Here is a 26,332-nt window from a genome sequence, read left to right as displayed (position 1 = left end):
TCAAGGACAGTAGTGGGAGACTGTGTATTGAGTCTGAAGAGATAAGTGAGGTCTTGAATGAGTACTTTTCTTCAGTATTTACAAACGAGAGGGACTGTATTGTTGAAGAGGAGAGTGTGAAATGGACTGGTAAGCTCGAGGAGATACTTGTTAGGAAGGAAGATGTGTTGGACATTTTGAATAACTTGAGGATAGACAAGTCCCCTGGGCCTGACGGGATGTATCCTAGGATTATGTAGGAAGCAAGAGAGGAAATTGCAGTGCCATTCGCAATGATCTTTTCATCTTCACTGTCAACAGGGGTGGTACCAGGGGACTGGAGAGCGGCGAATGTTGTGCCCCTGTTCAAAAAAGGGAATAGGGATAACCCCGGGAATTACAGAACAGTTAGTATTACTTCGGTGGTAGGCAAAGTAATGGAAAGGGTACTGAGGGATAGGATTTATGAGTATCTGGAAAGACATTGCTTGATTAGGGACAGCCAGCATGGATTTGTGAAGGGTAGGGCTTGCCTTACAAGTCTGATTGAATTCTTTGAGGAGGTGACCAAGCATGTGGATGAGGGTAGAGCAGTGGATGTAGTATACATGGATTTTAGTAAGGCATTTGATAAAGTTCCCCATGGTAGGCTTATGCGGAAAGTCAGGAGGCATGGGATAGAGGGAAATTTGGCCAGTTGGATAGAAAACTGGCTAACCGGTCGAAGTCAGAGAGTGGTGGTAGATGGTAAATATTCAGCCTGGAGCCCAGTTACAAGTGGAGTTCCGCAGGGATCAGTTCTGGGTCCTCTGCTGTTTGTAATCTTTATTAATGACATGGAAGAGGAAGTCGAAGGGTGGGTCAGTAAATTTGCAGAAGATACGAATATTGGTGGAGTTGTGGATAGTGAGGAGGGCTGTTGTCGGCTGCAAAGGGACTTAGATATGATGCAGAGCTGGGCTGAGGAGTGGCAGATGGAGTTCAACCCTGCCAAGTGTGAGGTTATCCATTTTGGAAGGACAAATAAGAATGCGGAATACAGGGTTAACGGTAGGGTTCTTAGTAAGGTGGAGGAGCAGGGGGATCTTGGAGTCCTTGTTCATAGATCTTTGAAAGTTGCCACTCAGGTGGATAGAGCTTGTAAGAAGGCCTATGGTGTATTAGCGTTCATGAGCAGAGGGATTAAATTCAAGAGTCATGAAGTGATGTTACAGGACTTTGGTTAGGCCACATTTGGAGTACTGTGTGCAGTTTTGGTCGCCTCACTTTAGGAAAGGTGTGGAAGCTTTGGAGAGGGTGCAGAGAAGATTTACCAGGATGTTGCCTGGAATGGAGAATAGGTCGTACGAGGATAGGTTGAGCGTGCTAGGCCTTTTCTCATTGGAACGGAGAAGGATGAGGGGTTACTTGATAGAGGTGTATAAGATGATCAGGGGAATAGATAGAGTAGACAGTCAGAAACTTTTTCCCCGGGTACAACAGAGTATTACAAGGGGACATAAATTTAAGGTGAAGGGTGGAAGGTATGGGGGAGATGTCAGGGGTGGGTTCTTTACCCAGAGAGTGGTGGGGGCATGGAATGCGCTGCCTGTGGAAGTGGTAGAGTCAGAATCTTTGGCGAACTTTAAGAGGCAATTGGATCGGTACATGGATGGGTGCTTAAGCTAGGACAAATGTTCGGCACAACATCGTGGGCCGAAGGGCCTGTTCTGTGCTGTATTGTTCTATGTTCTATGTTCTATCCCCATATTCCTATGTAGAAGCTTTGAAAGGCTGAATGTTTCCTTCCATTTCCAGTTTAAAGAATCTGCTCTAATTGCTGAGTATCAGGCTCCAATGGCCGAATTTCCTCTTCTGTTCCTGTTTGATGGGCTGAATAGCTGCTTCAGTACAGGTTTACCTGTGAATAGTGCTGAACATTGTGGAATCCCCATCAGTGAACAACCCACTTCTGAGTTGATGATGGAGGGAAGGCCATTGATGCTGCAGCTGCTGAGAGCCGACAGTGCCTCATTCATGCCCATTTTCCATTTGCTCGGTCCTTTAGAACTATGCCCTATTTCGCAGGAGGTAGTGTTATATAATACCTTGGGCCATATCTTTAAATGAGGCTGAGACTTTACCAGGAATATGTATGCGAGCTCTTAAAGACATTGTTATTGCACAGACATCTGTGCAAAGTAATTTGTTGAGAATGTTTCTGTCTTGTTGGTTCTCTCATCAGTTCAGAGTCTAGCTTCTGTGCAATTGAGGCCTAGTCCTGCACAAGTCAGTGATGGGTCTGTGGAGACATTCCATCTTTGGACATTGAAGTACCACACCCAGAGTACGTTCTGTGTCCTTGTCACCCTAGCGCTTCGTCCCCTTTGTTTTCAATATCAAGGGAACAGAATCATTACTGAGGGATGGTATGGAGGACAGTATATGTCCATCAGCAAGCGGTTTCCTTGACCATCATTAAACGTGAGATTTCTTGGGTTCTAGAATAATGCTGGAGAATCCCAGCGTAATTCATTTCCTGACTTTCCCATGGTGCCACCACCACTAGACCCAGGGATGGTAATGTTCCTTCATGCAACATTACCCATCAGGTCTGATTCTGTGAGTATGATGATGTCAGACTGTTTCCTGACCGGTAAAAGTGAGCAATACAAGTGACATTGGAATAGGGAATAATGGGTTAAAAGGATGAATAAAAGGCACTCTGTCTGGATGTGTGTTGCTTTCTCAAAAAGGATTGAGGAATTCATTGCATAAACCGAGGTAAAAGAATATGATTTAACGAGGTGAGACAGACATGGTGACAGGGTAACCGATGTTGGGAACTGAATATCCAGGATATTTTACAGCTGAGATTATTGCACAAAATGGAAAAGGAGGTGCGGGAGCTCTCCAAATAAGGGTTGCCATCTGTATGATTGTAAAAGCGAATCTTACATTAAATGATTCAGGTATTGTCTTCATCTTATTGTTTTTCTTTGCAAAGTGACAGTTGAACATAGAATATTACAGTGCAGTCCAGGCCCTTCAGCACTCGATGTTGTGTCAACCTGTGAAATTAATCTGATGCCAATCTAAACTACACCATTGCATTATTATCCACGTTTATGTACAATGCCCATTTAGATGCCCTTAACATCAGTGATCTACTATTGTTGCGGGCAGGGATTTCCACGCTCTTACTACTCTCTGATTAAAGAAACTACCTCTGGCATCTGTCCTAAATCTATCACCCCTCAATTTAAGCTATGGCCCCTCATTTTAGCCTTCACCATCTGAGAAAAAAGGCTCTCACTGTCCACACTTCTAACCCTCTGATTATCTTATATGTCTCGATTAAGCCACCTCTCAACCGTATTCTTTCCAATGAAAACAGGCTCAGTTTCCTCAGCCTTTCCTTGTAAGACCTTCCTTCCATACCAGGCATCATCCTAGTAAATCTTCTCTGAATCCTTTCCAAAGCTTCCACATCCTTCCTATAATGAGGTTACCATAACTGTATATAATACTCCAGGTGCGGCTTTACCAGTGTCTTGTGCAGCTGAAGCATGACCTCGTGGCTCCGAAACTCAATCCCCCTACCAATAAACATCAACACAACATATTCCTTCATAACAACCCAATCAACCTGGGCGGCAACTTTCAGGGATTTATGCACCTGGACACCGAGATCTCTCTGTTCATCTGCACTACCAAGAATCTTACCATTAGCCCTATTACTTCTTCTGAAGTGAACTACCTCATACCTTTCCGCATTAAACTCCATTTATCACTTCTGAGCCCAGATCTGTGTCTTATCTATGTCCCTCTGTAACCTGCAACATCCGTTGGCACTATCCTCAACTGTGCCTACCATAGTGTCATCCACAAATTTAATCACTCATCCTTCTAAGGCCATTCCAAATCATTTATAAAACTGAAAAATACCAGCCCCAAAACAGATTGTTGTGGCACACCACTGGTAACTGAGCTCCAGGATGAACATTTCCCATCAACTACCACCCTCTGTCTTTTGTCAGCTCGCCAATTTCTGATCCAAACCTCCAAATCACCTTCAATCCCGAAGGTCCAAACTTTGTGCAATAGCCTACAGTGTGGAGTCTTATCAAACACCTTAGCGAAGGCTTGTGGAGTGGGACATAGTGTGGATGGCTATTGTTGGTTGCAATGGGGCATTCACAGGATGCTCCCTCTGTTGCTCCTGAAAGTCTCACCAATCTCCCTGCAAATTTGTTCCGCTAATTCCAATTGAGAATGTGAGGGCCTACGGTACAACACAATAACATCATCATCCCTCCTTATTTCTGAGCTCGACACACAAAGCCTCATTGGATGATTATTCAGTTATTTCATTTCTGATTATTGTTATGGAACACGCCTTGTACAAAAAACATCTCCCCCTCCCTTCCTTCCACCACCTCTGTCCTGCCTAAAACATCTATACCCTGGCACATCAAGCTGCTTGTCCTGTCCCTCCCTTAGTCATGTTTCTATAATGGCTATAATATCTCAGCCCACGTACCTAACCACGCCCTGAGTTCATCAGCCTTACCTATCAGCCCTCTTTGAGAGAAAGTGAGGTCTGCAGATGCTGGAGATCAGAGCTGAAAACGTGTTGCTGGAAAAGCGCAGCAGGTCAGGCAGCATCCAAGGAACAGGAGAATCGACGTTTCGGGCATAAGCCCACCCCACTCCGGCCTATCACCCTCACCTTGACCTCCCTCCACCTATCGCATTTCCAACGCCCCTCCCCCAAGTCCCTCCTCCCTACCTTTTATCTTAGCCTGCTGGACACACTTTCCTCATTCCTGAAGAAGGGCTTATGCCCAAAACGTCGATTCTCCTGTTCCCTGTATGCTGCCTGACCTGCTGCGCTTTTCCAGCAACACATTTTCATCTATCAGCCCTCTTGCATTGTGATAGATGCAATTTAATCCAACAGGCATTCCTTGGTTCCCGTCATGCTCCAGCCTGACCTGTCTGTTCACTTTAATATTAAAGGAACAAGAATAACCAGAGAGAGAATAGGGCTCCTCAAGGCCCAAAGTGGGCATGCGTGTATAGAACTGCTGGAGATGGATGAGGTTCTCAATGGATATTGCTCCACTATGTTTACCACGGAGAAAGGCATGAAGGCTTAGCAACCTGGGCAAGTTAGTGGTGATATCTTGGGGACAGTCCATGTCACTGTACAGGAGGTATTGGATCTATTAGAATATATGAAGGTGGGTAAATTCTCTTGTCCTGAACAGATACATCCAAGAACATTTCAAGAGGCTGGAGAAGAAATTGCGGGGGCTCTCATTTATATTTTTGATTCATCGTTAGTTATGGGTATGCTCCTGAACGACTGGTGAAGAGCGAGTTTTATGCCCTTATTCAAGAAGAAGTGCAAAGAAAGACCTGGGACCTGTAGACTAGTAAACCTAACATCTGTGGAAGGTCAGTTACTTGAGAGATTCTGAGAGATAAGACATACACGCACTTGGTTAGGGATAGTCAGCATGGATTTGTATGTAGGAGATCATGCCTGACAAATGTGTTTGAGTTCTTTAATGAAGTGACCAGAAAGTCTGACATAGGCAGGGTGGTAGATTTTGTCTACTTGGATTTCAATAAGGTCTTTCATAAGATTCCACAGTGTAGGCTGCTCTGGCAGGTTAGATCGCATGGAATCCAGGGCGAGCTGCCAAATTGAATGCACACTTGGCTTGATGATTGGAAGCAGAGGGTAACAGTGAAAGGGTACTTGTCAGACTGGAGGTCTGTGACTAATGGACTCAGGGGTCGGTGCTGGGCCCAATGCTGTTTATTATTTATATCAATGATTTGGATGAGAATGTACAGGGCATGATTAGTAAGTTTGCAGATGAATAGGTGTTATCGTGGAAAACGAGGAAGAGTATTAGAAAATGCAGGAGGACCTTGATCAGCTGGAGAATTGGGTCGAGAAATGGCAAAAGGTGTTTAATGTAGATAAGTGTGAAGTATTGCATTTTATAGCGTGAAATCAAGATAGGAGTTTCATGTTGAACTGTCGGGCATTAAGGAGTATAGATGTACAGAGGGACCTTGGAGTTCTGGTGTACGTTTCTCTGAAATTATAGTCACATATAAACAGGGCAATGAAGAAGGCTTTTGGCACACTGGCCTTCATCAGTCAAGGAACTGAGTATAGAAGTTGTGAAGTTAGGTTGCAGTTGGACAGGACATTGGTGAGACTGCACTTGGAGTACTGTGTTCAGTTTTGGTCACCTTGTTATAGGAATGATGTTAGTAAACTGGAAAGAGTGCAGAATAATTTACAAGAACGTTGCCAGGAACCAAGGATCTGAGTTATAGGAAGAAGTTGGACAAGCTCGGACTTTTTCTTTAGAGCAGAGGAGACTGTTATAGAAATGTATAAGATCATGAGAGGCATTGATCAGGCGAATGCACGCAGCCTTTTAACCCAGAGTGGGGGAATCGAGGAACAGAGGGCATCAGTTTAAGGTTAGAGGGGAAAGAATAAAAGAGAAGATGAGGGACAACTTTCTTTTACACAGACAGTAATACGCATGTTGAATGAGCTGCCAGGGGAAGTGGTTGAAGTAGACACATGAACAACATTTGAAAGGAGTTTGGACAAATGCATTGATACCAAAGGTTTAGAAGAATATGGTCCAAGTGCAGGGAAATGGGTTTAGCGTGGATGAACAGTTTATTCGACATGGGCCATTTAGAGGCAAAGGGGCCTGTTTCCATGCTGTGGGATTCAATTACTCTATGGTATCAACGTCAATACAAACCGAATGCTGTCCCATACTAATTAGCAACAGGTTTATGCATTCGGATTCGACATTGCTGTTCCCTTCCAGTTGGGAAGGAATGAACATAGCATTGGCCCACATTATGTCTGAAAGGTGTAATATTTCATATACATATGTGTGAATTCATAACACATGCAGAGAAAATAAAAACACTGTGAAAATAAATTTTCAGAACGTGGTCAATGTACCTTTTCTGAAGAGATCAATTTTCATTTGGAGATAGCTGTGAATGAGTTCCCCTAAAACGAAGCTGAAATGTGGAATTATATCTAATTCTGAGAGGAAGGAAAGAAGTGAATGCAGAAACTCCAAACATGTCTCAGACACATTGACCTTGTCAAACCTATCCTCATTTGAGAGGGAGAGAGAAATCATTGGTTGAGGAAGAAGTAAGACGTTCAAAGCATTTTATTTTTTTTCTACCCACATCACACTACAGAAGTTAATCTCAGATTGCAAGATTAATTTTTTTACAAAATAGCTGACACATCCTTTTTAAACTCACAAATTGCTGCATACGTTTTCTTTTAATGTGTCTGACATTGCAGAAGAAACAATTACTGGTCGTACCTAATAGAGCTGCGGAAACCAGTTCTCCCTGCCATTTCAAACCAGACTTCATCTACATCAGGCGACACAAACGGGAGGAAATGTATTTAGCACCAAGTCACCAAATGTCCTTTTACTGGATCAAAAGTCAATTGAATAATTAAAGTCACTTCACAACCGTATAATTTTCACCAGATCATGTCACTAGTTGGCGGCAGGTAACTCCCTTGTGTAGTTTCTATTTCATTTGTTTTTCCTTATAATTGCACAAGCGATTAGTGGATTCCTGACAATGTTCTTCAGCTCCTCTCTAAATTTGCTCTGAGTTATGGCATAGATAAACGTGTTGGTGCATGCACTGAGTAGCTGCAACATGTTACCACATTCTCGAAGAATAAATTGTGGATCGCTGAAACCTGTGATTTGATAATCATTTGTAAATCGTTCATAAAGGAAGTAGATAAGAAACGTCAGCCATAGAAGGATGAAACTGCCGGATACAGCAAATAGCAAAATGATAGATTTTTTCCGGCTCTCCATTTCCGGGTCAGCCTTATTCTCTTCATTGTGTTGGGAGCGGAGTCTTCTGCGGGCCTCATTGGCCACCAAAATGTTTCTGACAGTCAGAGCATTTAGCAGAAGAATCAGAAAGAATGGAAAACATGGCGTTAAAATATGCTCAACCCATTCAAATGTTATCCACAAAAGGGAAGTATAACGGATTTTCTTCAACCTGCAATACCATGGTATGTTATTATTTATGTAGATGGGTTCATGTAGAAAGTACCATGGGACGCTCTTTAGACATCCCAATGAGCAAACTGTTCCGATTACCACAGCAGACATTGTATCAGTACAATATTTGACTTTAAATTTCTGACAACAAATAGCAACAAACCGGTCCACAGTGAATGCAACAGTTAACCAGACAGAAGTATTTCTGGCCGCGTAAATTAAAACAATGGTGAGACTGCAGACGGGAGTAATCGATAGGACAGAACCTGGAAAATAAATCCCAGGAATACGGTTTAGAAGTACCGCGGTAATGATAACCAGGAGGTCCGTTACTGCCATGGACACCAAATACCTTGTGATACATCTCGATAGTCCGCATTTTCCTCGGGACAAAATTGCAATCGCCAGTACATTAACTGTTCAAACAAAATGAAATGACCAGTGTCAGTTAAGAGTGACGAAAACATGACACTTATCATAATGCAAAGTTGGAGGTTTGACATTTGAAGTAAGCAAATATATTTTAGCATCTAAAGATAAGGTGGGATAAATGAGAACTTGATAGGATGTCAGTAACTGTTTTATCATTATAATAATAGAAATACTTGGAATCTACACGGCAATGGACACGATATTAATACCTGTGTACAATTTAAATTAACAAAAATGATCCACCGCACAAGTGAAGCAACACAGCCTGAGCTGGTATGTCCAGAGAATTTCAAGAGGACATAGACATTGTTGGAATGAAAAATGGCTGCATCGACCAAGTACAAGTCCAGTACCAAACTATGTAAGTAAACTTCAAGTGACACAACAGCTTTCGTGATTTTAAATTGCGTGCAAACCCGAAGAATGTGTTCTACACCTTGTTTGAATTCAACCAATGTACATTAAATCAAAGCAATACTTCAGCAACTGCTTGAAAATAAATGATGCAACTGTCAGAATTTGGCTTGGAATTGTTAATCAAACATTTCAAGGAATAAAACACTCTTATTTTCATCTGAAAGGTATTAAATCCAAGCTCCATTTTGTTTTAGGCAATCTGTAGCATTATTTTAAACAGAAGAGTCCACGCTGGTCTGTCTCCATAAGAGGAGATGGGAGGAAACAATAACACACACAGCATGTGGGGGGCAAGTGGAATTCACTACTTAACGTTCGGAGATCCAGAAACCTTCATAACATTTCAGAAATAGATAGATGTGTAATTGGTAAGCCAATGCATCCACGGTTATGGAGCAAGCGCTGGAAAATAGGATTAGAAAAGTGAGGTTGTGTTTGGAACAGCACAGATGCATTGGCTCAAATCACTCTTTTCCGTGCAGTCGACGTCTGTGACACTATGTTCCGTCCTCATGGTGATAAATAATTCCTGATCATATCCGAAATCAGGCAAATGTCTTCTTTTGCTTTCTAATTTATTGCAAATCATAGCATGGGATGTGATGGTAATACTGCGATAATATTTCCAGATAAAGGTGAAGTCGTCATAGCCCGACAGGAAGAATGTGCTGCTCTCTCAATAGCGAGAGATGATTGGCGGTGGTATAACCTGAGCGACACCACACCTCAGGGGAGGGGATAACTGAGAACTGTTAGCTCTATTGGACGGTTGTCTGATTTGCCCTGCAAGATTCCCTTCAAAGTGTGGGTTCAATTCCTGTACCGACTGAAGTTTGCGTGGTGGGTCTGCCTTTTCAAAGTTAGTACTTGGCGGTATATGGTGACCCTCAGAAGAAACCCACTCTGTCAGTCAGCTCTCTCTGTAATGAGAGCATTGACTATGGTGACCTCAACGTTGTAATACGAACACTTTTCACGTCAGTATTTGGAGCCCTTGCATTAATTAGCATTGTTTCTCGATTATGGAAACCTGCAAAATGCTCGTTGGAGTTAACTCTTTGCTACATAATCTCTAGACAGGTTAAACAAGGAACTGATGCATTTGATTTTAAAGCTGGCAAACTGATTTAGAACAAGTTAATGTCATTTACGCAAGATGAGCGAGCAGGAAAAGCATGATGGGAGGTCAAAACTGGAATGGAAAGTGGTTCAGAGGCAAAGATTGGAATTGCACGTGTGTACAAAAAATATCAATGAGATCTGTGGAGAAACAGTGTCATTTACCAGACAAAGGGCCAGAGTTGGGAGGCGCAGCTGGACAGAAGCTGAGCTGCTCCTCTGAGTGAAGGTATATGGATTTGAGCATTTTTGTATCATTGGTTGCCGTCACCTTCTCCCGGCTATTTATAGATAGAAGGTCTGTGCTGCCCAAGCCAGGAACAGTGAAGGCAAAGGCGTAGTCAGACAATGACCAAGTGGCTGATCGGTGAGAATTAACACAGTTTAGAAATATTCTTGGGACAGTAGTCCAGGTGGATGCCTTTACCATTTTTATACCGAGTGACATTCCGAATGTACATCAGAACGCGACTCTAACTGAGTTAAAGAAAAACATTTAAAAGTTCATTCAGCTTGGAACATCAATCCAACTGATAGAGCTTGTTCAGAAAACTCAGCTGGAATCTCATTGTTAAAATTATCATCAACAGATCTTTACCACGATAATCCACTTAAGTAGTGCTTTTCAAATTGCTTAAAATGCGGAGGACTTTACCTGGGACTGCGATACCTGCAAGGGCTGTGTAGTAAATTGCATAGATCAGGCCTCTTGGTGGAAGATGCATTATTTCCTCGGAGCACTGATGTCTGTTTGTAACCCACATGCATTATTTCCACCTCTCCATGTTTATAGCTGATGTTGAATCCTTAGAGATGCAATTAGGGAGCAGCAGGAGGTATCTTCCAATACACTGGTTAGGTTACATCACAGTGAACAAAGACTGTAGTCATTAAGCAAATGTAATGTTGCATTTCATCAAACATTTCTTTTCCATACTGTCAAATGGAACAAATAGTTTTAAAAAAAACACGCTGTTAATCATCTGCAACAGAATCTGAATTTTACATCAAATTAGAACACTTTGATGATGATTAATTCAGCTTGTTCTTTACAACAGAAATAAGTAATAGATTACAAAACTGATACTGAGCACGAAGTGACCAGCTGCTCTGTTGTCTCTATCCACATTTTCGCTTGTAGGTGCTCCAAATATTTCTATCCACGTGCTGGATAACCAAGTAATTGTTCACTTTGCTTTAAATTATCCAACTCCATTCTGGGAATGATCAGTGAGTCGATATTCAGCAGACTTCATAGAGGCGATAACCATAAGGTTTCAGCTCACCAGCTTACCGCTTTCACTTCACTACTGGTGAAAAATTTGCCAGTCAGCTTCAGCTACTCTCCTTTAACTGATGCCCCTTGTCAAGAAGTGCTTGCTTTAAAATGCAATGTGCTACTGAACTGGATGTCACTTTTTCGCATAATCATTCAGGACTTGTTATACCTGCATGATATTGATGTAACAAACAGGAAACTCCAAATAGCATTTCACAGGTTGAGGTATCACAGAATCAATGTTTATTTATTTAAGGGCTTTCCAAATACTGACCTAAAAAGAGACAATATTACAAAGATAAAGTCGCCACATTCTGCACTGTCATAGAGAGAGATTCATAGATGCCAGTGTTGGACTGGGGTGTACAAAGTTAAAAATCACTCAACACCAGTTTATAGTCCAACAGGTTTATTTGGAAGCACTAGCTTTCGTGGCACTGCTCCTTCATCAGGTGGTCATTAACCTTTCCTTGTGAGTTTCATCACATTGAAATGTCTAGATCTGTAAGTCACAAGAAAGATTATAGAGTTTGGCAGACACTACGCCATGTACTGATGAAGAAACAGTGTTCCGAAAGCTAGTGTACAGGAAGATGAGAGTAAACCGGGTTGGTGTGGGTATATGGATTTCAGCAAGGCATTCGATAAGATTCCTCACAGGAGGCTATTGTACAAAATGCGGAAGAATGGGACTGTGGGAGATATAGCAGTTTGGATCAGTAATTAGCTTGCTGAAAGAAGACAGAGGGTGGTGGTTCATGGGAAATGTTCATCCTGAAGTCCAGTTACCATTGGTGTACCACAAAGGTTGGTGTTGGGTCCACTGCTGCTCGACATTTTTATAAACGACCTGGATGAGGGTGTAGAAGGGTGGGTTAGTAAATTTGCAGATGACACTAAGATCGGTGGAGTTGTGGATAGTGACGAAGGATTTTGTAGGTTACAGAGAGACATAGATAAGCTGCAGAGCTGGGCTGAGAGGTGGCAAATGATGTTTAATGTGGACAAGTGTGAGGTGATTCACTTTGGTCGGAGTAGCCGGAATGCAAAGTACTGGGCTAATGGTAAGATTCTTGGTAGTGTAGATGAGCAGAGAGATCTTGGTGTCCAAGTACACATATCCTTGAAAGTTGCCACCCATGTTGACAGGGTTGTTAAGAAGGTATGCAGTGTTTTAGCTTTTATTAATAGAGGGATCCAGTTCCGGAACCATGAGGTTATGCTAAAGCTGAACAAAACTCTGGTATGGCTGCACTTGGAGTATCGTGTACAGTTCTGGTCACCACATTATAAGAAGGTGTGAAAAGGGTGCAGAGGAGATTGACTAGAATGTTGCCTGGTATGGAGAGAAGGTCTTAAAAGGAAAGGCTGAGGGACTTGAGGCTGTTTTCGTTGGAGAGAAGAAGGTTGAGAGGTGACTTAATAGAGACACATAAGATAATCAGAGGGTTAGAGAGGGTGGACAGGAAGAACCTTTTTCCAAGTATGGTGACGGCAAGGACGAGGGGGCATAGTTATAGGACAGGTGTCAGAGGTAGTTTCTTTACTCAGAGAGTAGTAAGGGTATGGAATGCTTTGCCTGCAACGGTAGTAGATTCGCCAACTTTAAGTTCATTTAAGTTGTCATTGGACAAGCATATGGACGTACATGGAATAGTGTAGGTTAGATGGGCTTCAGATTGGTATGACAGATCGATGCAACATCGAAAGCCAAAGGGCCTGTATTTCGCTGTAACGTTCTATGTTCTATATATATATTTTTTATATATATACATATACAGAAAGAGAGAGAGAGAGAGAGAGCGAGCACTGGTGGTGGGTTTATGTTTTAAAAAATTCTCAAGGTCAAGGACCAGGCTCGCAGGAAAGTAGTCTGACACAGAACAAACAGCCAAGAGGCGAGTCTGCTAGAATATAAGTGTTTTATTCCCCGCAGCGTCGCCACAACCAGGTCTCGTACTTACAACGGGTCTGGTTTATACTCACTCTACGTGTTACCGGAACTGGGAGCCGTCAGTTCTCGTAGAGCGGTTGCCAACAACCCACGCTCGGCGGTTAAACGCAACCCCGGAGCAGACTCTACCGAACTGGAGACTTTTCCAGCTGATATACTCTTTTCGAGATCTAAACATTCATGTGAACAGCAGAGCAAGGCTGAAAAACACATTCCATGCTGGTCACATACAGATAAGAAGATTCACACGGGAAGGTGTGTAATAAGATTCACACGGGACTAAGCGACACCTTCCATTTTCGGTTAGATTCACACATGTATTGGGACACAATTTTAACCCTTTCACCACAGTTTAATCTGAGACTCACCACACTATCAGCGAGGGGTGAGATTGAGAAGGTAGAGCCATCCTGATAACCTCAGCTAGTGCAGGAAATAAACCGATGCTGCTAGTCTCATTCTGCACAGTAAATCAGCCGACGAACCAAGGAAGCTACCAACCACTCCCCTTGACTGAGAGGTGATCACCCTCAGGTTGTACCATACACCAGTTACATCTCTGGTGAGAGATCAATTCTGTGCTCCTGTGGGAGTATAGTGACTTTACATTCCCAAAGGTATTATCGTGGTCTCACCATTATATACTTATCCAAGCTATCAGAAAACATAATATCAACAAAGGAAAGAGAAACATGTCATATTATCTTCATAACCTCTGTGATCTTTCTTGTGAGTAACAGATCTACACATTTCAATTTGATGAAACTCACAAGGAAAGGATAATGTTTAATGAAATGAAGAGGTGCATATCATAACATTTGTCACCATCTTGGAAGTTCCTGGAGAGGTTTCCAACAAACGGTGTGGCATTAAACTCTCCAGATGAAACTGGTATACCAGCAATACATAGCAATATTCCAAAATGTCCCCACTACACTGAATAGATGGAAGGCCACACAAACGATATCAATTTATCATGTTCTGTCTCTGGTACCATCATCAAATCATGAATGAATTTCTTGCCTATTTCTTCTTAAGAACGATTCATAGATGATTATAAAGTGACAGACTTCAGCAATCTGCAAAATGTCCATCAAAAAGAAAACAATATGTGAAGGCAATTGTGCGCATGCAGCAACACATTTGTCACCACAGTAGCTCAGAGCAAATTCAGATCTGCATTCGAGAAAATGGTTTAGAATCCATGCATGTTGTTAACTAGATTAAAATAAAGCAAATTAATGAGAAAACAAAAAAGTACTCTACCTGCTCAAAATTATTAATTTCATTTAGGGAAATTGGGTTTTGGTGAAGTGAATTATAGATTTCAGCTCACCTTTGAGCCCGCAAACTGAAGCTTATTATCTCGAGGCTAAATAGTGCAACAGTGCAGGGATAGACAATAGGAAAGAAATGTTTTCATTATTGCATGACCTAACCTGGATAAACTGTCAGGGAAGGCGATGGCCTACTGGTATTATCGTTCGACTATTAATGCAGAGACTCAGAAAATGATCTGGGGACACAGCTTTGAATCCTGCGGCAGATGGTGGAATTTGAATTCAATAAATCTAGAAGTAAGGTCCTAATAGTGATAATGAAACCATTGTGGATTGTCAGAAAAACACATCAACTTCCTCAGTGTCCTTCAGGAAATTAAATCTGCCATCTTCATCTTGATTGGCCTCCACGTGACAGTTAATCCATAAACTCAGTTAATGTCCTGGCACCCAGGTTCGAATCTCACCATGGCAAATAGCGGACTATTGAAATCAATAACTTTAAAAACATCTGAAGTTAAGAATCTGCTAATGCCATTGTTTCCATTGTAGATTGTCAGAAAAGACCATATGCTTCAGGGAAGACAATCTACTATCTCCACCTGGTTTGGCCTATGTGTGACTTCAGATCCATAGCAATATGGTTGACTCTCAATTGCACTCTAAAAATAACCTAACAAGCCATTCAGATGTACCATTCGCTACAAAATCTCAAACAAATGAAACTGGATGGATCAGCAAACATCACACTCGGCACCGGAAAAGGAAATGGCAGAAACAACCTTGTGGGACTTTCAAAAGTCTACTCACTAAGATCTGGGCGCTAGTGCCAAAATTAGGAGAGCTGCCTCACAGACTAGATAAGTAACAGGCTGACGTAGTCATGCTCATGCAATCATACCTCACAGGCAATGACACTGACACCACAATCACATTCCTGGATGTGCCTTGTCCCAGCCGCAGGATAGACTTAGTAGAGGTGGGAGTACAGTGGTACAAAGGCGAAGGGAGTTTCTCTGCGATTCCTGAACATTGACACTTGATCTTGTGAAGACTTATGGCTTTAGGGAAAACATGGGCAAGGAAACCTCCTGCTGATTACCACGTATCATCTTCCCACAGCTGATGAACCAGTACTCTTCCGTGTTGAACAACATGATGAGGAAACAATGAGGATGGTAAAAGCACCAAATATTCTCTGGGTGGGGGGGATTTTAATGATCACTCCCAAGAGTGGCTCGGCAGCAGGACTACTGATCGAGCTGGTCGGCTCCTAAAGGACATTGCTGCTAGACTGGGTCTGCCGCATGGTGGTGAGGGAACCAACAAGAGGGAAAAATATACCTGATCTCATCCTTACCAATCTGTCAGCTGCAAATACATCTGTCCATGACTGTATTGGTATGAGTGGGCTTGGTAGAGCTTCTTTGGAGACCAAGGGCCGCCCTTCATACTGTGCTCAATGGGACAGACTTTGAACAGTTCGAGCAACTGAAGACTGGGCATCCATGAGGCGCTGTGGGACACCAACAGCAGGAGACTTGTACTTACACAAAGTGTAACATCATGGCCTGGCATATCCCCCACAAAGCCATCACCATCAAACCAGGGAATCATCACTGGTTCAATGGAGAGTACTGGAGGGCATGCCAGGAACAGCACCAGGCATACCTGAAGATGAGGTGCCAAGCTGGCGAAGCCACCAAGTAAGGCTAGTTGCATAGCAAACAATATAAACAGCAAGTTTTAGACAGAGCTAAGCGATGCCACAATCAATAGATCAGATCCAAGCTCGGCAGTTTTGCCACATTCTGTCGTGACCGGTAGCGAATGATTAAATAGCGCACTGGAGGAGGAGACTCCACAAATATCCCCATCCTCATTGATAGAAGAGCCTCGCACCTCAGTGTAAAAGATAAGGCTGTAGCTTTCACAGCAATCTTCAGCCAGAGGTGCCGAGTGGATGATCCATCTTAGCCTCCGCCAGTGATTCCCAGCATTACAGATACCAGACTTCAGTCAATTCGATTCACTCCACGAGATATTAGGGAAACGTTGGAAACACTGGACACTGCAAAGGCTATGAGAACATTCGGGCAGTAGTATTGAAGAGTTGTGTTCCAAACCTTTTTACTCATCTGGCCAAGCTGTTCCAGACCAGTTACAATGCATGCATCTTCCGAATATTGTGGAAGATTGCCCAGGTACGACCTGCAAACAAAAAACAGACAAATCCAACCCGGCCAATTCCCAAACCCACCAGTCCACTGCCGATCATCAGTATTGTTAATGACACCTTCCATCACATTACTATCAAGCAGCACCTACTCAGTGATGCCCAGCTTGGGTTCCACCAGGGCCTCTCAGCTCCTGATGTCATCGCCACCTTGGCCCAAACAAGGAGAAAAAGAGCTGAATTCCAGAGGTGACATGAGAGTGCCAGCCCTTGACATCAAGGCTGCAATCGATCAAAAGTGGCATCAAGGAGCCTGCCTAAAACTGGCATTAGCGGTAACAAGGGGCAACTTCTCAGGTGGTTGGAGTCATACCTGACACACAGAAAGATGGTGAGAATTGTGGGAAGTCAGCCATCTGAGCTCCAGCGCATCTCTGCAGGATTTCCTCAGGGTAATGACCGAGGCCCAACCATTTTCAGTTGCGTTGTCAATCATCTTCCCTGCATCATAAGGTCAGGAGTGGGGATGTTCCCTGATGATTGAACAAAGTTCAGTGCCATTCGGGACTCCTCAGGCACTAAAGCATTCGATGTCAAAATGCACAAAGATCTGGATGATATCCAGGCTTGGGCTGATAAGTGGGAAATAACATTCATGCCACACAAATTCAAGGTTATGACCGTCTCCAATAAGTTAAAATGGAAACATCTTGACATTCAATGGTGTTATCATCACTGAGTCCCTCACTATCAGCATCCTGGAGTTATCATTGATCAGAATCTCAACTGGACTGAACACACAAATGCATTGCAATGGCTACACGATCAGGTGAGAGGCTAGAAATATTGTGGTGAGTAACTCACCTCCTGACTCCCCAAAGCCTGTCCACCATCTACAATGCCCAAGTCAGGAGTGTGATGGAATCACTGAGTCTATCATTATCAGCATCCTGGAGTTATCAATGATCAGAATCTCAACTGGACTGAACACACAAATGTCATGAAACGTCTACAAGATCAGGTTAGAGGCTTGCAGTACTGTGATGACTAAGTCACCCCCTGACTCCCCAAAGCCTATCCCACCATCTATAATGCACAGGGCAGGAGTATGATGGAATACTCCCCACTTGCCTGGCTGGGTGCAGCCCCAACAACACTCAAGAAGCTCAATACCATCCAGGACAAAGCAGACCCCTCTTGATTGGCAACAAATCCACAAGCATCCATCCCTACATAACTGATGCTCAATAGCAATAGTGTGTACTATCTAAAAGATGCAGAACTTCACCACCGATCCTCAGACAGCACCTTCCAAAACTGTCATCACTTCTGTCAGGAAGGACAAGGGCAGCAGATATATGGGAACACCACCAACTTCAAGATCCCCTTCAAGCCTCTCTCCATTCTGACTTGGCAATATATTGCCGTCCCTTCACCGTGACTTGATCCAAATCCTGAAATTCCCTCAGTAAATGGCACTGTGGGACAACCGAAAGCAGGTGGACTGCAAGAAGACATCTGAGCGCGACCTTCTCTTAGGCAACTAGGAAAGGGCAATGAATGCTGACCAGCCAGCAAAGCCCACATCCCACACAATGAATTGAAACATATCAGCAAGAGGGAAGTTAGTGAAAGGAGGGGTCCACTCAAATGAAAATGCAGGGAGTTTATGTGTGGAGTTGAATTGGATGAAATCCTGAACAGACCCTTTGCATTGTAATCACAAAAATAAGTACATGGTGAATGGTGAATATAGAAAGGGATATGTGTCCAGAGCGTTTCTGATTACAATATGGATGAGGTACTGGACACTTTGATAAATATTAAAGTGTACACGTGCGCAGGACCTGAAGAGATCAATCCCAGAATACTGAGGGAGGAGCGGGAATAAAATGCTGAGCCGTTGTCTGTGTTCTTCAAATCTTCTTTCGTCACAGGAGACATTTCGGAGAACTGTGGAATCTCCAACATTGTTCACTCATTGAAGCAAGGTAACAGGATTTATTAGGAAATTACAGGCCAGTGAGCGTCAGTGGGAGGGAAATTATCAGAGAAACTTATTCGAGGTAGGATTGATTCTCATTTGGTAAAATATGGAATTACTAGCAATAGGCAGTATGATTGTGTGCAGGGAGGTCATGTGTCACAAATACGACTGAGTTTTTTGAAGTGAGTGACAAAGATTCTTGATTAGGGCATGGAGCTGGATGTTATCCAAATGGACCCAAGCAAAGTCTTTGACAAGGTCCATCATGGCTGGCTGATACAGAAGGTGAAGTCAAATGGGATCTGTCGTGAGGTGGTAAAGTGGATATCGAACTAATTTGGTGACTGAAGACAGACTACTGTTGAATGGATTTTTTTTTTGCCTTCAAACCTTTGACCAGTTGTGTTCCACAGAGATCAACACTGTATCTCCTGGTGTTTATGAAAATATATAAATGCTCTGGAGATAGTGAGTAGGTATTCTGATTCGAAATCTTCGAGACCACACAAAATTCAGAGAGCTGCGGAAAGTGAGGACAATTACCAGATGATATAGCAGGACATGGATAGGCTGCGAACTTGGAGACAAAAAACGGCAGATGCAATTTAATCTGGACAGTTCAGAGGTGATACATTTTTGAAGGTCTCATGCAGGAGATATGTAAACAGTAAATGGAAGAATTCTTCATAACATCAATTTCTGCTGGGGATTCCGAGGCTGACATGTCGACAGGCTCCTGAAAGTGAAAACCCAAGTGAACAAGGCAGTCAAGAATTTTCATGGCATGCTTGCCTTCATCGATTGGGGCATTTATATAAAAGTTGGCAAATAATATTGCAGCTTCATAGAACATTAATTTAGCCACATTTCGAATATTATGTACAGTGCTAGTTGACACGCCACTCGTGAATGTGGATGCTTTGGGGAGAGTAGAGAGACAGTTTAACAGGATGTAATCTGGTTGGGAGGGTATGAGCTTTCAGGAGAAAGTGGGCAAACTTGGTTTGGTTTCCCTTGAAGGTCTGAGTCTGGTCATGTGAGATTCGAGTTGAGTAGAATGCTCACAGAAGTATTGCGTGCCTAACTCTGGAGCAGTATTTCCCTTCTGCCAGAGCGAACAGGCTCACCCACCTGCTGTGCTGGCTTGCTGTTTAGTACAGACACAAAACCAGGAAGATTGATATCATTGTCCACGGTTAGTCAAGGGCCCCAGTACAGTGAGCCAAGGGTAGTCTCTGATATCAGTTCAGGACACATTCAGTCAGTCGCACATGGTTGTTTAGGTCAGGATCATTTCTCTGTTATGGGGAGTATTTGAATATTGAGGAGTTCACTACCCCTCTTGGACCTTATGCCTAATTGTGGAGATTCCTTCTGGAATAAGAGACCGACTCAGAACATGTGAATGGTAGTGAAGTGATTGCCACAGCTGTTAGTGTTGGTACAGCTAGGGGAAAGATGGCAAGGAGTCCGGAGTAAGTGAATAGGCAGCACATGCACAAGGGAGGGAAAAGTGCAGAGAAGAGGTTGGGAGAATGTGAGAAGATGCTGCATTCACTGGTGAGAGTGGGAGGTAAGGGAGAATGTGCGAAGATGATGCATTCTGTGGTGAGAGCGGCTGGTTAGGGACAATGTGAGAAGGTGCTGCATTCAGTGGTGAGAGCGGCTGGTTAGGGAGAATGTGAGAAGATGCTGCATTCACTGGGGTGAGAATCGGAGTTGAGGGAGAACGTGAGAAGATGCTGCATTCACTGGGGTGAGAGTGGGAAGTTAGGGAGAATGTGAGAAGATGCTGCATTCACTGGGGTGAGAGTGGGAAGTTAGGGAGAATGTGAGAAGATGCTGCATTCTGTGGCGAGTGGGAGGTCAGGGAGAACGTGAGAAAATGCTGCATTCCATTGTGAGAGTGGTAGAACATGAGTCCGAGTGGGAGGTTAGAGCAGCAGCACAGAGAGTGAATGCGAGATCACAGAGTGCAGATACTGGCTCTTACACTGGTGGAGTGGTGAAGCTCACTGCTATCCTTCCCACACTGCCGGGTGTTCATTGAGAAGACAAGATCTTCACCAATTCAGGGGTCAACCTCGGGCACACCTCAGCACAATGGTTAAGTTGTTAGGACTGCTGCCTCACAGCGCCAAGGACTCAGCTTCAAATCCAGCCGTGGGCGTCTGTGTGTGTGGAGTTTGTACATTCGACCTGTGTCTTTGTGGGTGTCTGCTGGGTGCTCCGGTTTCCTCCCAAAGTCCAGAGATGTGCAGATTTTGTTGATTGTCCAGTGTTCAAGGATGCTTAAGTTAAATGTATTAGCTATGGAAAATGCACAGCTATAGGGATAGGATGAGGGGATGTCTCGAACATAGAAAAACATAGAAACATATCTGGCAGAGATGCTATTTGTGAGTTGGTGTGGACTATTTGGACTGAATGTCCTGTTTCCATGCAGTCGGATTCTGGGAAAGCCGATAGTGTCTGGAGTCATGACCTCCCCTGACAGTTCTGAAGGAAGATCATTTCTCTCTTCTGCACCATGTTATCCACAAGAACCTCAGGTGTTTGTCCACACAGTGAGTCCCCAGTTTTACTGTGTCTGCCATGTCTCGGGCCATTTCAGATTAACAATCAAAGAGTGAAATTGTGTTTTCCAGATGGCACCTACTAAAGGAAACTGATTCATTGTGGGCTATCCAGCTGTTTGGGAGTTGTTAAGGGGAATAACGAAAGGAAGACATCACCAGGTCAGTGTCAGAGGAGAGGAGGACCGAATAAAACTGGTTTGGGATGCTATCAGGAGAAAATTCACTTCATCTTGCAGGAGGAAAGCCCCCCTTAAAACTCACTAAAATGAGTCGTGACAAAATCACAATATAGGTATAAAAGTGTCCTTCTCAGGATGGGAGCCGATGACTCGTGGTGTTCCAAAAGGGTCAGTGCTGGGACCACAACATTTCACCGTATATATTAATGGTGTGGATGAAGAAACTCTGGGCGCTCTGGTTAAGTTTGCAGATGATACAAAGATAGGCGGAGGGACAGTTAGTACTGAAGAGGCAGGGAGGCTGCAGAAAGATTTAGAAATTTCAGGAGAGTGAGTTAAGAACTTACAGATGGAATACACTGTGGGAATGTGCGAGGTCATGCACTTTGATTGGAAGAGTGGAGGCATGGGCTAGTTTCTAAATGGAGAGAAAATGCAGAAATGTGAAGTGCAAACGGACGTGGCGAACTTGCAGGTCGAGACGATAGTTAAGAGGACAAATATAATGTTTTAATTCACCGTGAGGGGACTAGAATATCAAAGCAGTGATGTACTTCAGAGGCTTTATAAAGGTCTGCTCAGAACACATTTCTTATACTGTGCGCATTTTTGGCTCCATATGTTAGGGAGGATGCATTGGCCCTGGACCAATTCCAGAGGTAGTTCACGTGAATGGTCCCAGGGATGAAAGGTTTAACAATGAGGAATGTTTGGGGACTCTGGAACTATATGTTTTGGAGTTTAGAAGGATGGAAATGGGGAGATCTAAATGAAACTTTTGGAATACTGAATGGCCAGTACAGAGTGGATTTTTGGAATATGTTTCTATTGACAGGAGAGACCAGGAAATGACTGCAAAGTCTTTGAGTAAAGGGAAGACCCTTTAGAACAGAGATAAAGAGAACATTCTTTCGCCAGGGAGCAGTGAGTCTGTGGAAGTCTTTGCCACGGAAGGTTGTGGAGGCCAAACCATTGAATATATTTAAAACTGAGCTCGTTAGATTCTTGGTTATCAAGAGAATCGAAGAATATGGGAAGAAAGCGGGAGAATGGAGTTGAGAAAGCTGATCAGCCACAATTGAATGGTAGATCAGACGTGATGGGTCCAATGGCCTAATTTCTGTTCCTGTATCTTGTGGTCTATTATGGTCTTCTGAATGGAGTGATTCGAGGAGATTACCGTGTTAGAGAGGGTTGGTCTGCCTGGGAAATGTTATATTGATGGGGAGGGATGGAGTGACTGGGAACGTTGTAGTGTTGTGGAATGTTGGAGTGAATGGAGGAGATTAGACATATTCGCAGGGTTGGAATAACTGGAGGAGGTTAAAGTGATAGGGAGGGTTGGGGTGGCTGCAGGAAATTACAGTGAGATGAAGGTTGGAGTGACTGGTGAGAGTATACAGTGATAGGGATGGTTGGACTAAATGTGGAGAGTTCCAGAAGTAGGGAGAGATGGAGTGACTGGGGAGATGAGAGCTACTGAAGGTTGGAGTGTCCAGGGGTGGTTACAATCATAGTGTGGGTTGGAGTGACTGGAGAAAGTTACAGAGGTAATGTGGGCTGGAGTGAATGGAGTGGTCACCGAGTTAGGGAGAATGGAATTGACTGGATGGATTTAGTGATGGGGAGATTGGAGTGACTAGAGGAGATTATAGTGTTCGGGAGGATTACAGTGTCTGGGAGATGGTACAGAGACTATGAGGGTTGGAATGACTGTTAGAAGTTACGGAGATCGGAGTGAGTTGGAGTGACTGTGGGAGGTTTCAGAGATTGAGGGTTGGACTGAATGCAGGTGATTACAGAGACAGGGATGGTTAGAGTCACTGGGGATGGTTACAGAGAGTGGACATTAGGAATGACTTGAGGTGATTACAAGCTTTCTGAGGTTTGAAGTGACTGGCAGTGTTTACCTAAGTAGTGTGGGTTGTAATGAATAAGGGAACATCACAGAGATAGGGAGTCTGTGAGTGAGTGGAGGATTTTAGTGATAGGGAGGATTGGAGTTACTGGAGGAGGTTAGAGTGTTTTGGAGGGTCTCAGTGACTGTAGGAATGTACAAAGATATGCAGCATTGGAGTGACTGGAGATAGTTCCAGAGATCGGGAGGTTTGGAGTGACTGGAAGAAGTTACATCAATCAGAACATTTGGAGTGTCTTGGAGAGGGGAGAGAGATAGGGAGAGTGCACCAGTAACTGTACGAGTTTACAATGTTGGGAAGATGGAAGTAACAGAGACAGAGAGGGCTGGAGTGATTGGAGGAGGTTACAGAGACATGCAGATTTGGAATCACTGGGGGAGCGTATAGTGATAGGGAGGGTTGGATTGACTGGAGAGTCCACTGAGACAGGGAGGATTGGAGCGATTGGGAGATATTACTCCAATTGGAAAAATTGGAGGGACTGGAGACTCCATGGACACAGGGAGGATTGGAGTGATTGGGAGATGTTACAACAATGGGATGGATTTGAGGGTCTGGAGAATCCAGGGAGACAGGGAGGATTGGAATGATTGGGCGATGTCACAGCAATGGGAAGGGTTGGAGGTACTGGAGAAGGTTACTGTGATGTGTGCTAATGGAATGACAGGATGAGTTTACAGTGAGAAGGAGGATACGAGTGACGGGAGAGGCTTCAGAGAGAAAGAGGGCAGAATATACTAGGGGAACATACAGAGATAGGTAAGATTGGTGTGATGGTTGATGTACAGAATTGGGGAGGGTTGGGGTAGCTGAGAGGTTACAGTGATAGGGAGGTTTGGAATGATGGGTGACTTTACACAGATTGGGAAAGTTGAGTGAGTACAGGATTTTAAAATACCTGAAGATTTTAAAATACCTGAAGAGTCAAGGAGAGGATACATAGATAGGAAGGGTAGGAGTTACTGGGGGAGGCTACTGTGATTGGGTGGTTTGGAATGATGGGTAACTTTACACACATAGGGAACGTTTGCGTGACGGAGAGGTTGGAGTGATAGTGAGGGTTGGAGTAACTTGGGAGGTTACAGAGATAGTGTGGGTTGGATTTACTGGAGCAGATCACAGAGACAGGGAGTATTAGAATGATTGGGAGTCATTGGAGTGATTGGGAGTGTTCCAGCAGAGGGTAAACTCCTCTGCTAATTTAAACCAACAACACAGAAAAGATTCACCCCGTGCTATAATCTGTTATAATTGGAGATACAAAGAACTATCCTAGAACACTATTTAAAGTAAAAAAATAACAACTTTATTCTTTAAGTACAACTGAGAATATTAGCTAACAATGATTTAAAACTTATTTTTCTTAAACCTATCATTTACCTCTCATTCTACAATACTGGTCTGATACAACATTCCGATTACAAATTCCGAAAAAAATAAATCATGTTTCAAAACCAGCTTTGCCGGATTCGTTTATAGATTCTCTCCAGTTCGGTTGTGAACTGCTGTGCAGACTTCTTCCACAGACAGGTACCTCTCACAGAGGTCTTCAACTCGCAGTCTCCACCTTTTGGGCTTTTAGCTGTTGTCTCTCAACTGTTTAAAAATGTCTGGTTTAATACTCCAAAACATTGGATCAATTCATTGGTTTTAATATTATCAAAATACTAAATTCAAATTTGATTGAATTTGGCATCTTGGAGCATAATTTAAACTGATTGGTTGAATTTGAATTTGTTTTTGTCTCATGGCAACCCAACTACTCTATTTGTGTCGACGATATGTTACGTTCTTCTCCTGTTCAGAACACTTTGTGCTATGTCAGGCAGTTTTGCGAGCTTTTCAACTCTCTTCAAGATAGAGTATCTCTATTCCTTCACAACACCTCCTTCCTTCAGAAAAAAAAAAGAAATATCAGAATGAAAAGATGGCTAATTTTTCTTTCTCTACTACTTAACTACAATAACATTACATATGGATGACGTTAATCGACGTTCATATTAACAACTTTCCACATAAGTATAACACAGAATAAATATTAATCTTATGGATACATTTCAGTTAAATTCACGATAAAGCATCTGCGATTACATTCTTACAAACTGCAACATGTACGATATGTAAATTAAAAGTCTATAACATAAGATGCCAATGAAGGTTGCAAGGTCTGAAGGAGATTACATAATAAGAAGCTTGTTTGGAACTGGACGACATTACAGAGGCGAAGAATGTCGGTCTAAGGCAAATAGAGCCCCAGAGCTCTGAGCACTGATGGATATTGAAGGGTTCAGAGAGCTGCAGTCAAGTGTCGGACGAAGTAGCTTTGAGATAGGGAGGAGTGCAGATGCTGGAAAGGCAGACTCTATAAAGGCTGGAGCTGGAAAAAGCACCATCGGTCAACCAGCGTCAGAGGAGCAGGGGAGACGAATTTTCAGGTTGGAATCTTTCTTCAGGGCTCATCTTCAGGAGCCCCCTGCTCCTCTGATGCTGCTTGACCTGTTGAGATTTTTTCCAACCAAGGGAAGAAGCAGATTTGCCAGGTTGATAATAAGGGTTCTCCTCATAGGAAGAGCTGCTGAAGGAGTGGAAGCATTGTTAGAGTTTAATAAAATGTTACAACATGGGAGAGTGAGTGGGGGCACCTTGGGGACAATTCATATCACAGTAGAGGAGTTGGTGGATGTATTATAAAGTATGAAGGTGGATAAATCTCCTGGTATTGATCAGATATATTCAAGGACACTAGAAGACGCTAGAGAAGAAATTGACGGGGTCCTGGCTGATAATTGTGCATCATTGTTAGCCACCAGTGAGCTCCCAGCAGACTGGAGTGTCATGAGTGTTGTCCCACTCTTCAAGAAGGACTGTAAAGACAAAGCCTGGGAACGATAGAGCAGAAAGGTTAACCTCTTGGTGCGTAAGTTACTTGTGAACATTGT

At 43.3% G+C, this 26,332-nt stretch overlaps 1 protein-coding gene across 1 annotated transcript; it reads right to left on the bottom strand.

The window, feature by feature from the left end:
- Positions 1-7,580: 7,580 nt before the first annotated feature.
- Positions 7,581-10,765, bottom strand: LOC148136447 (putative G protein-coupled receptor 139). The gene is made up of 2 exons (XM_087983202.1): positions 10,696-10,765; positions 7,581-8,488 (listed from the first exon to the last, which is right to left on the bottom strand). Exons 1-2 carry the CDS (start codon positions 10,763-10,765, stop codon positions 7,581-7,583), a joined length of 978 nt encoding a protein of 325 aa, XP_087839328.1.
- Positions 10,766-26,332: the final 15,567 nt, after the last annotated feature.

This window comes from Chiloscyllium plagiosum, unplaced genomic scaffold (genome assembly GCF_037043375.1).
Source record: "Chiloscyllium plagiosum isolate Xiang-an unplaced genomic scaffold, Cpla_swu_hap1 HiC_scaffold_45, whole genome shotgun sequence".
In the NCBI taxonomy this organism is placed as follows: domain Eukaryota; kingdom Metazoa; phylum Chordata; class Chondrichthyes; order Orectolobiformes; family Hemiscylliidae; genus Chiloscyllium; species Chiloscyllium plagiosum.
This window is presented reverse-complemented; position numbering and strand designations above follow the sequence as displayed.